Source organism: Macrosteles quadrilineatus, unplaced genomic scaffold (assembly GCF_028750875.1).
Source record: "Macrosteles quadrilineatus isolate MER2022 unplaced genomic scaffold, UCM_ALF_1.0 Scaffold_1__1_contigs__length_201487025, whole genome shotgun sequence".
NCBI classification, from domain to species: domain Eukaryota; kingdom Metazoa; phylum Arthropoda; class Insecta; order Hemiptera; family Cicadellidae; genus Macrosteles; species Macrosteles quadrilineatus.
Genome location: NW_026542594.1, coordinates 11807988 through 11820430, shown reverse-complemented (window position 1 = coordinate 11820430; position 12443 = coordinate 11807988). Strand labels below are relative to the sequence as shown.

Sequence of the window (12443 nt, the reverse complement as noted above, 5' to 3'; positions counted from 1 at the left end):
GCTAAACACTAACACTGAAACTGCAGTTTTTAAGGTAATATTTCAAGTACTTTAATGGGATTAAATCTTTTAGAATGATGCACCATATAGATAGGCCTCTACTTTTTAGCTTACGGTTATGTGAAGTTAGGATTCAAAATGAGTGTCTTTATTAACCGAACAAGATGGTAAAATTAATTTTAACTTTTCACAGTTGTAACTCGAGTTATTGTAATATTTTATAAGAACAAGATAAAATCTAGTGTATTCAATTTATTATTCATTTCAATCACAACTCAATTATTATTGTTATTTACAAAATTAACAATCAGAACAAAACAAAAGTCTTTAACATCTGGAATGCAACCAACATTATAAAATCAAATGCTGCTTCTTGTACAATTAATATAAACATATATTACACTCGCCAACACTTAAAATTTGCTTGGCTCATAATACTTTAAAACTTTAAAATTTCTTCTGACTCTTTGGCTTCTCCAACTTTATAGATCCAATTTCTCCGGCTTGTTCACAGTCCTCTGTGATCTCCTCAAAACTGTAGATGGACTGTATTGTACACCCCGTGGATTCCCAACACCAGACTTCAATCTAGGCAAATAAGGTGAAGCATCATGTCTTGATATTGATGGTGATGTAGACTCCTGAAGAATAGGCAAACCTCTATTGAATTCTTGTTGATGTGCCTCAATAGTCCTTCCAACTTCCTCTTTCCGCACAATGATTTCGTCCTCCTCTACCTCAGTTGGCCTAAGATGGTCTGCATGGCAAACTCTTGTTTTGCCAAGAACACTAACCAAATAAGTAACTGGACTTTTACACTGTAATATACGACCTGGAACCCAACTAACCTTCTCCTGTCTGACTGTTTTAACCAACACCTTCTGATTTTCATTAAAAAATCTACACGCACCTCTATGCCTATCTGAGGCTCGTTTCTGCATTTCCTGCTTCTTCCTTGACTCGTCTAGTAGATTAGGTTTTAACATAGTCAATTTTGTTCGAGGTTTCCAACGTAAGAACAGTTCAGCCGGGCTCACACCGGTTACTGACGATGGAGTATTACGATATGCGAAAAGAAAGTTATCCAATTTATACTGCAGTGATGTCTGCTGAGATGATTTTTCACCCAAAACTTGTCTTAACAAACTTTTCTTAACTTCTTGAACAGAACGCTCGGCTGCTCCATTGGAGGCAGGGCGATATGGTGGAGAAAATGTTAGTTTCACACCATTTTTTCTAAGAAACTCCCTGAATTCTAGACTGGTAAAAGACGTGCCGTTGTCACACACCAACTCCTCAGGTAAACCATAAGCAGAAAATAGTGTACGAAGTTTCTCAATGGTCTTCCCCGTGGAAATAGAACCCATTAAAAATACTTCCATCCACTTTGAAAAACTATCCACTACAATCAACATTTGCTGTCTGGTGGTTGGATCTTCAGCAAAATCGATATGAATTCGGCGCCATCTCTCGGAAGTTAACGGCCATTGCTGCAATGGAACTTTTGAAGCAGCATTTCTTGTACTTTGACAAATCAAACAAGATGACACAGCATCCTCAATTACTTTTTCGATCCCAGGCCACCACACGTGGCTGCGTGCCAACAATTTCATTCGAGTAATTCCAGGATGTTGTTCATGCAATATCTGGATGACTTTACCTTGCAATTTCTTAGGTATGACTACTCTACTGCCCCATAAAATGCAATTTTTATCCACTGACAATTCATCTCTCCTTCTCTGAAATGGAATTAACATTGGGTCTACAATTTCACGCCACCCATACAACACAAAATCCCGAACTTTAGACAACAGTGGGTCTTTATCAGTCAATTGTCCTATCTCTAAAGAAGTGATTGGAGAATCGTCACTCCCCGAATTGAAAAAGTTCATTTCTCTTACACAAGATTCCACATGAGATATATAATTTTCATCCAACTCCAAAGTTTCATTCTCGGGTAGTGGTAAGCGTGACAACGCATCAGCGTGAGGCAAACTGGAACCCTTCCGATATTTTACCTCAAAATTGTAGGCAGACAAAATCAGGGCCCATCGTTGTAGGCGAGCAGCAGCTAAACTAGGCACCCCTCGTTTTGATCCAAAAATAGCTGCTAGTGGCTGATGATCACTTTGTAAAATACAATTGGTACGCCCATAAATGTATTTATGGAATTTCTTCACTCCAAAGATCAGTGCCAACGCCTCCTTGTGGAGCTGTGAATAGTTCTTCTCACTGGCACTCAGTGTTTTTGATGCAAACGCTATAGGTCTTTCTTCTCCGTTTATGATATGGGACAAAATGGCAGAAACTCCTTTAGGACTAGCATCACAAGTGAGCACTAAAGGTTTCAAGACATCATAGTGTACTAAAACATCAGAACACAGAACCCAAGATTTACTTTCTTTGAATGTTTGAGAACATTGCTCGGTCCATTTCCATGGAACATCTTTCTTTAACAGTTCATAAAAACAATGAATTTCAGCAGACAAGTTTTGAATAAATTTTCCATAATAGTTTATTAAACCAACATAAGCCCTTAGCTCGTCTTTACTAGTAGGTTCGGGATCTTTTTGAATAGCTTCAACAATACCTTGTTGTGGACTGACTCCTGATGCTGAAATGACGTAGCCTAAATATTCCACTTCAGGCTGTAAGAACTTGCATTTACTCCCATTAACTTGTACTCCAAATTCCATAAGACGCTGTAACAATTTCTCCAATCTATAAAAGGCTTCCTCTCTTGTTGAGCCGCCGACCAAAACATTATCTAAATAGGCTACAGTACCTGGTAATCCGTTTATAATTTGATCGACCACAGCTTGAAATATAGCTGGAGCTGAAGAAAGTCCAAATGGCAGACGTCTTAGTCGAAATAGTCCCTTGTGAGTTGTTAACGTCAACAGAGGTTGTGAATCCTCCGCAACAGCTAATTGTTGATAAGCATTAGTGAGATCCACAACTGAAAAATATGTACAACCAGACAGAGAAGCAAATATATCCTCAGGTTGAGGTAATGGATAATGTTCCGTCTGTAACACCGGATTCAATGTTACTTTGAAGTCTGCGCACAATCGGACACCATTAGTCTTGGGCACTGTAACTAACGGAGTAGCCCATTCTGAACTAGAAACTCTGTACGCTATACCATCCTCAACCCACCGATCTAATTCTTGTTCTACTTTTTCCCTTAACGAGTAAGGCACAGGCCTAAATTTGCAAAACTTAGGAACAACATTGTCCTTGAGAGTGACTTGAGCCTTAACACCTTTTATTTCTCCTGGCCCCCCTTGAAACACTGCATTGTATTTTTTCTTTAACGCCTCTACTTCAGCCTCAAATTTGCCATTAGGCAACACAACTTCACAATTAGATTGCTTCAATTCACATGTGGTAACATTCACTGTAGACTTAGATTTAGTACCAGTAGTATCATACGATCTTGAAAATACAGCATGCCAATCCAACTTTAATTTTGCTAACCAGTTCCTTCCAAGCAAAATAGGCTGGTCTTTACGACAAACCTCAACAATCAATAGTGGTAACACTAGGTTCTGGTTTTTATATAAAACTCTAACCTCAGCTTGACCTAGAACAGGCACGTCACCACCTGTGTAAGTTCGCAATTTCATAGAAACAGGCTTTAATTCGATATGAGAAAAATGTTCATTAAAAACGTCTGAAGGACAAACTGATACAGCTGACCCGCTGTCAATTTCCATCTCCACCAGAACCTTCTCTATAGTTAGCCTTACCTTGTAAGCTGCCATACCTGTGTTTAATCCAAAGTTGTACAAACACACATTATTTGAAACTTCATTGCAGCTTGAGCTAAGCTCATTGACATCATCTTCGGAGATTTGATGGACTCTAATAGCACCTGACTAGTCCTTCCTTCCAAATTTTGCAACTTTACTTTGGTTTCGGCAAGCTTTTAGTAGATGCCCAACCATGTTGCACCCATTGCACTTATAATTTGCATATGGACATTCATTGGCCCTATGTTCAACTGAACAACATCTGTAACACTTAAATTTAGCATTAATATTAGTCATACCAGTACCAATAGCTGAATTGAAATGACTCCCAGTCTGCATATTTTGATTCACATGTGAAGAATTGGGCTTGGAATTTAAATGACAAATTTCCTGTTTTGGATTGAACAAACTTGTCTGTTTTTCAGCCTGCTCTAATCTGAGTGCCAAACTACAAGCTTCTTCAAATTCTTGATCCTCAGACAATAATTTTTGCCTTATGACCTCATTACTTATCCCTGAAATAAGCTTGTCTCTAAGAGCCTCTTTTAAGAATGTGCCAAATTTACATGAACTAGCTAAATGTTTAATCGCTACAACAAACTCTGAAATACTCTCACTAGGTTTTTGCACACGAGAATAAAAAGTGTATCTCTCAGCTACCACCAATTTCTTTGGAGAAAAATAGTTCTCAAGCACTTTAACTAACTCTTCATAACTTTTGCTATCTACAGCTGCAGGTGAAACTAAATCAGACAAAATTGTTAAAACTTTTGGGCCTACAACAGTTATTAAAACAGAAACTTTGGTATCGTCATCAATCTCATTAGCTTTGAAATAATGCTTAAGCCTCATTGCATATGATTCAATGGACTCATCTTGTGGGTTAAATTCACCAATCTTACCTATTCCTAACATCTTAGGCTTTAAGTTTACCTCCCTTTTTTTTTGAAGTTTAGATTTATCTTCTTCAGAATCTGGTATAAAAAAAAAAACTTTACTTTTACTAGACTTACTATCACTCGGAACGAGGTCCGTTTAATTTGACTGCGCCATTGTAATATTTTATAAGAACAAGATAAAATCTAGTGTATTCAATTTATTATTCATTTCAATCACAACTCAATTATTATTGTTATTTACAAAATTAACAATCAGAACAAAACAAAAGTCTTTAACATCTGGAATGCAACCAACATTATAAAATCAAATGCTGCTTCTTGTACAATTAATATAAACATATATTACAGTTATGAAAATTTATTTGATATACAACAAATTAATTATGAGTGCAACAATGGTTGAGTCACATTCCGGGAACTGAACCTACTGGTAGCAAAAGGCACTGGTGGAAAATAGCAGGACACCGCTACCAACGGCGGGAAATATTAAAACGGCGGGTTTTAATGTTCCCAATTAGTATATAAATTCAAAATTAAAATTGAAAACATCATTAGTCACGGATGTACGCCATTCGCTTTTGTTATAATCAATGGCATCAAACTTGTTCAATGGGAGGGGTTGAAATTATATAGAGACCATCTCTTATGTTGTTTAGTGATGTTTTATAATTCCTGCAACTATTGTCATAAGACTTCAGCTATTTCCAAATGAGTATATGAGTCACTATTTTCTAGCATTGCCAAAAATATTCGCCTAATTATGTAGAATCATGTAGAATGTAAAGCGGGAGAAATTGCATCATCAGGGGTAGGGTGTTAGTCAGCGGCTCTGCACGCTACCTACAACGTAACTCGCATTGTTAATAAGGCCTACAGTGTCCCACGAAGAGGTTTAAACATTCGATTTTACATTAATTACCCATTATGCACCGAACATGTTGAAACTGTACACAATTTATGAAGTAGGTTTTAAATTTAGGGAAAATTTAAGCTCCCTAGCCCTTGTAGAAACAGAATGGTGGAAAATTGAAAAATGATACTTTAAAAGCATAAAAATGATGTTTTGGGTTTTTAAATATTGTTACATTCCTTGGTGAACGAGGGGTTTTATAAGAAAACTAGAAAGTGACTACCGCCACAGAAAACGTAGTATGTTTTCTGTGCTACCGCACGGCGTTGGGCAGTCGGTTGTGCCAGATTTATGACTACCGCGCTGAATTGGGATAAGCCCAATACAACAACCGACAACACACTTATTAATTTCTTCTAAGTATTTTTTTTTTTTTACTTTCTAATTCAAATTCTGCAAGGTACACCTATGAATCGTAGCTACGCCCTCTGTCCTCATCTGTTGGATTGGTCTATGGCTGGCGCACCACACTGCCCCTACGTAGGAATACCAGGAATTAGGAATTCCAGGCTACTTAAAGGGCTGTCGTTTACGCCCTAAGTCAGTTGCGTTCTTGATGCTGTGCGAAGTGGTTCTCTATTTTGCATTATTTTAGGCTTCATCTATTTAATTTATCTAATTTAGTGTAACGTCGTAGTTACTTTTTTGAATCATATCTATTTAAAGTGTTTTTACCAGTGTTATTTTTTGTATCATAACTGTATAGCGTAATATTACAATTAGTCGTGAAGTGCGAGAGTTTTAATCATGGAGGAAGATAATGGTGTTTTTGAGGTTTCCGGGAAGACAAAAGCTGTTTTATACTCTGACAGAAGAGGTCATTTTTATAGACTGAAAGAGCGAAGAGCTCAGTCGCGTTGGAGACTCGTGTGCCATTCTTATAAGTGCAAGGGAACTGCAGTGCTACTAAACCCGAACAATCTTGAGGAGAGAGTGATCGATCATAAGACCGTCCATTCGTGTGAAAAAACTAAAAACTTAGCGGACATGTTTAGTTTAAGGAACGCGATTTTGAAGAGGTGTCGTGACGAAACCACTAAAAGCAGCCACGGACCAAAATGGAGCTGCAGCTCTCGATCGTTAAGTTCTCAACTTCGTCTCGAATTTAAAAACTAACTCGAGCCGGCAAAACTTCCTGTTCGGCACTAGCATTGAGTATGCACTAGGTACAAAATATAATATTGATTTTTTTATAAGTTAGGATTTCATAATTTGAAGAAATAATAAAAAAGGTTGACAGGTAAAAAAAAACTGTGTAAAGGTCTATCTGTACAATACGCATATTATGTACACAATGAATGTTTCTCAAAAGACTCTACATGACTGGAATGACCTGTTGTGAAAAGAGATTCTTTAAACTAAAGGGCATTGGGATTTCGCAGTAACGCGCGAGGGGATTAACATAACTTACTGAGCACTCTTTCCAAGTACTTTTGATGAGATTCCTTGCAGTAGTCAACACAACAATTGGTCGAATACATTGTAGGCATACCGGATGTCTACAACTACATTTCACAACATGTATTTCGACCACCTTTATCATCACATGGTTTGTGCCTGAAGAAACAAGAAGGTTGTTGTACAACTGAAACTAAATACATTGTTTTTCATACTTATTAACATGGCCTATTACTTATTTACATACTTATTACCCAACATTTTGCCCCAAAGGCAAATCCCGAACATCAAAATTAAACAGCGAATTCGTTTGACTTAGTTGAGATTACAAAATAAATAAATAAAGATAGGCCACTAAATAATGAAATGTTTACAATTAACTAAAAACAGAAATAAGAAAACCAATCATTCCATTTCTAAAATCGGCCAGGGGGTAAAATTCCGGGGGGTAAAAATCCGGGGGTAAAATTCCGGGGGGTAAAAATCCGGCCCGTACATTTCAGTTGTCTAAACACTAGTTATATGGACAGGGGTTAAAATTCCGGTTTTTATCGCTAATTGAATTAATCACGCTCTGACTATTTTCATTAGACTTCGAAATCCGCGGGGGTAAAATTCCGGCCGCGAACAAACTTTTGGCCACTCAGGTTACTACGTCATAGTGACGACAGCTTTGCCCAGGGGGTAAAATTCCAGGGGGGTTAAATTCCGGCGACCCGAGGTGACACGATTACCGTAACGAAACGGGACAGCGACTACGTGTCACCTCGACAACCAGACACCGCGACCAACCGTCACCTTTTAAGACAGGTTTTGAGGTGACACGTTGTCGCGCATCGTTCCCGACTACCCGTTACCGTTTGAATGAGGTGACAGGTAGTCGGAGTGACAACTAGGCGCAAGCGTGCGAGGTGACAGGTTGTCATGTACGAAGGCGTCTAGTCGTCACCTCCAAAGAGAGGAGGTGACACCTTGTCTGGGTGACACCTAGACGCGAGCGTGAGAGGTGGCGGTTTAGCGTCGATGCAGCCGACAACTTGACACCGCCTCAAACCGTCACTCCGATAGTATCATCACTTTTAACTAAAATTACATGAACAAACTAGCAGAGTACCCGTCCTTCGTACGGGGCTGGCGTATACGAATACAATGCTTATTGCAGTTATACTCATGCTTTGCGTTTATTATAACAAATCTAAAATAGACATAATGTTCTACCACTGTACCTAGAAGAAAGTAAATAATAGAAGAAAGTAAATTTTCAAACATTCGCACAATACCGAAAATTATTAATTAAAATAAAAATGCATACGTAAATGTAAACAATACTACTTTGCAATTTTCATTGTGTATCACAGCTTTTTGTTGCTGCTTAATTCAAATTAACTGTTGTCATAAAATAAAAAAATAAATAAGAATAGTGCTGCCCTGTGGGTAAATCTTTTAATTTTTAATGGTATTGAATATCATAGAACCAACCAGTTTAGTTGAAACAGCTAACTAAATTCTGTAATTCCTTTTAAATATGAATACTATTCTTTTCTTTAATCATTCTAAATATTATAAATGTGAAAGTTTGTGTGTTTGTTTGTTCGTTTGAAGCTCAATCACGCACTAACTACTTGTCGGATCAGGCTGAAATTTGGCAGGATGATAGCTCACATCCTCGATTAACGTATAGACATATTCTTACCTCAAAAAACCTTTCGGGTTCCGCTCCAGCTAACCCGAAATATGTTTTTCATATAAAATATGTTTTATATGTTTTTCAACTTTACATCACTCGTGATGAAGTTGTATACATCACGCTTGGGATAGGGAAGTTTAACATGGCGGGTTAGGTAAAAAATATACCTCGACGTTTAACGGTAGAAATCAGCTGTGTGCTTGAATTTTATTGTGTTGATTTAAGAATTTTCCTAACCTAGCTTTTGTTTGTAAAAGAACCTTACTGTTAGAAGATGAGTGAAATGGATAATACAAAATATTGAACGTAACCCCCTGTATATTTTCGGGTCAGGTAAAATCTTGTACGTTACACGTTACGCAAGAGCGTGTTTACATCACTTAGGTGAATTATGCAACTCGCATTCGCTCGTTGCACAACATTCACCTGCGTGATGTAAAAACGCTCTTACTACACTTGTAATGTAAATAGCTATAAATGGGTTTCATTACATCACCGAGTGAGTTTTTTTCAACTTTACATCACTCGAGAAGTAACGAAGTTATATACATCACGCTTGGGATAGGGAAGTTTAACATGGCGGGTTAGGTAAAATATATTTCAAGCTTCTATATCAGATTAAGACAGAGACATTCACCTGCGTGATGTAAAAACTCTCCTACTACACTTGTAATGTAAATAGCTATTGTAATATTCAGTAGATTAAGACGAAGTTAAAAGGTTAGTAAAAGGTTAGTCAGTTTTGTTGGAAGAACAGAAATGCCCCAAGTTCAAATAAGAAATATTTATAACGGTAGCAGGAGACGATTAATAATAAAATATCTTATCTGTATGAGGAGAGTAGAATAGGCCTGCTCTAACAGATACTCATCCAGATACACATTTACTTGGTAAGATATATGCAAGTTCTGCTATGCAACTTACTTTAGAAGTGAAAACCATACGAAGCACATAGTGTTGTCTTGGTGGTAAAGTTAACTTGCTTAATGTCAGATCAAATTAATGCATACAAGAAATGTTTTACTTCTGACACTAACAGATCGAGATATTTCAAACATTTACGAAACCATAATAATGCCTTGACTGTGATAAATTCAAGTTAGATTATACCAAATCTTGGTGGACCTTATGTCTTTATTGTAAACTTTAGAATTACTCACTCTACCTCAATTGAAAAAAAAAAACGCAAATGGGTCGTTTAAGCAACTTTCAATGGTGTTGTTACTTTAGCCTATTCAAAGCAGATTATGGCTGTCCAGTTGGTAACCCAGAGTTTGTGGGTAAAAAATGGAGCACATGAAAGGGTTGATATCACCATCACCCCACTTTTCAGGATTCTCTACGGAGAAAATTCGTTTGATCAAGGGGATGCCTCAATTCAAAGAAATAAAATGGCCCAACTTAAATTACTTAACACAGGTTATCAGTGAGGCAACAGTTTTTTAAAATTTTTATTCTCAATGCTGTGATAACCTTGTTGCGACATGTTAACTCGAACTGAAGCAGATCGTTTAGCATTTATTAGAAGTTATCAGTATAAAACTGAGAGCAGAAATAATGTAGGCGAACCTTGACGACGCAAATACAGATATTTATAATTAGTTTCTAACAAGTGTAACTCTAAGATGTAACTAGAATTACTCGAATATGAGCTTAACGATTTGTTCGGCGCTATGTTTCATACTATGCAGCTCATTGAGCCGCGCGGGTTCTCTAGTATTAAACTAGGTGGCGTTCGCAGATGCATCCACAGATGATTCCACACCCTGAACAGCTCGCCTTTACTACTTCCTTCACCACTTCCTACGTCGCGGACCTGTTTCCTTCCCTTCCAATAGCATTTTAGGATTACAGATACCTTAATCTAATCGTCATAAACAGTTCCCACACTCCGGACAGCCCGCCTTGACTACTTCCTTCGCCACTTCCTACGTCGCGGACCTGTTTTCCTCCCTTCCATAAAATTTTAGGAGTGCAGATACCTTAATCTAATCGTCATAAACAGTTCCCACACTCCGGACAGCCCACCTTGACTACTTCCTTCACCACTTCCTACGTCGCGGACCTGTTTTCCTCCCTTCCCATAGAATTTTTGGAATGCAGATACCTTAATCTAATCGCCATAAACAGTTTCCACACTCCAGACTGCTCACCTTTACTACTTCCTTCACCACTTCATACGTAACGGACCTCAAACTAGTGTCGTCATTTGATTATATTTATGATCCATACCGTTTCTGTTCTAATATCTGTGGAATAATGCTATCAGATTTTTCCTTATCTACTGCATTCAAAAGTTAACAGTTGATCATATGTCTTTGTTTATGTGTCAAATACTGCTTCCATAAGGATTACATTGAAACTTTGAGACCCAGTGGGGCGGATTCCTGAGAGACTTTTTTAACGCCATATAGATGTTGGCACTCACCGATATGGTCGTTATCACCATGCGAAATTTGAAAACGATTGATTCAGCCGTCTAGGAGGAGTTTGCGTATTACGAAATGCATAAGAGTCGGTGTATAAGAGCTTCGCTCGCTTCGCTCGCTCCACTCAATAAAACAGGCTCAAAAATTAGTACAAAAAATCTGTAAAAAAATAATACCGCTGCAGCAAGCCTGCAGTCTATTAATAAGCGAATTCCCATTTACTTGAACTGATTTTCAATTAGGCCTAAAAATGCATTTTAGCATTCAGTTTAGCGAGTAACTAAGTTTGCTGCTACAGGGAAACTAATAAAATGTGTATTTTTAGAAAAATAATAATATCTCAGTATATAATAAATAAATTTGCCAAGTTTGATCAAAATATTTCCATAAACAAGCAACTACAACATTTTACAATATTCTTCATAAGAATAACATAGGAAATTTCAGATCATATTTTTATAAATTTTCTCTGTACAATAACTAATAATTGTACAAAAATACTTAGATATACTGAATTTTTTGTGTTTTAAGCTCTCTAAAGAGGTCTCTATAGGCAATTTGGGAAATTTTGTGTCTTGAGGGACAAAAATGAGAAAACCCAGATTTTTAGCGGAGCGGAGCTCTTATACGTCGACTCTTATAACAGTTAATAGTAAACAGTGATTAACAGTTAAATACAGTCAAACAGTTAACAGTTATATATATTTTTTAAGTAACCCGTTTTATTAGCAATATGGATTGGTTTGTTAGTTCGGGGTTTAAAAGAACAGAACGACGTGTTTTAATGCGAACAAATTTGAAGTGTTTACATGGTAAGACATACAGCTTTTTAAATAATAGTATCTTAGTCGGTATTGTGTTTTTTTATGCGATAGGCTTACTTGAGAAATATTGAATTTATAATATTAGCATTCATAAAATAATTAAGTACTATGTACCTGTTGCTCCAAATCTAGCAATTGTCAAGTACCGTTGTTATAAAGGCGTTATTTAAAACTGCAGTTAACTACAGTCAAAATTTTCGATTTTGATAAGTTAAAAAAAGCTCAAAGTTTGTATATTTGTATTAACAAGAATACCTTTTACTTAAGTCAGGTAAATGCATCCTTTAACATTTAAAAGTCTATTCTTGAACTTCCCAAGAGTTATGTGTTCAATATGTAAGATACGTTTTTTTCAGTGCCGTTTGAAAGCTTATATTTTGGAATATCAGGTTTAATTTTTAATTGAAAAATAGTTTTAATCTGTTGAATTACATGGATTATAAAAATTAAATATATATTTGAATTTAATGATTGTAGTAAGCTAAAGTAAAGGAACTTAATTTTAATTTAGCATGAAACGTATTTTTTTCTGACATATCTC

General features: G+C 36.8%; 1 protein-coding gene across 1 annotated transcript; it reads right to left on the bottom strand.

Annotated features, from left to right (window-relative positions):
* Nucleotides 1-482: 482 nt before the first annotated feature.
* Nucleotides 483-3767, bottom strand: LOC128994535 (uncharacterized protein K02A2.6-like). The gene has a single exon (XM_054419154.1). The coding sequence runs from the start codon at nucleotides 3765-3767 to the stop codon at nucleotides 483-485; it is 3285 nt and encodes a 1094-aa protein (XP_054275129.1).
* Nucleotides 3768-12443: the final 8676 nt, after the last annotated feature.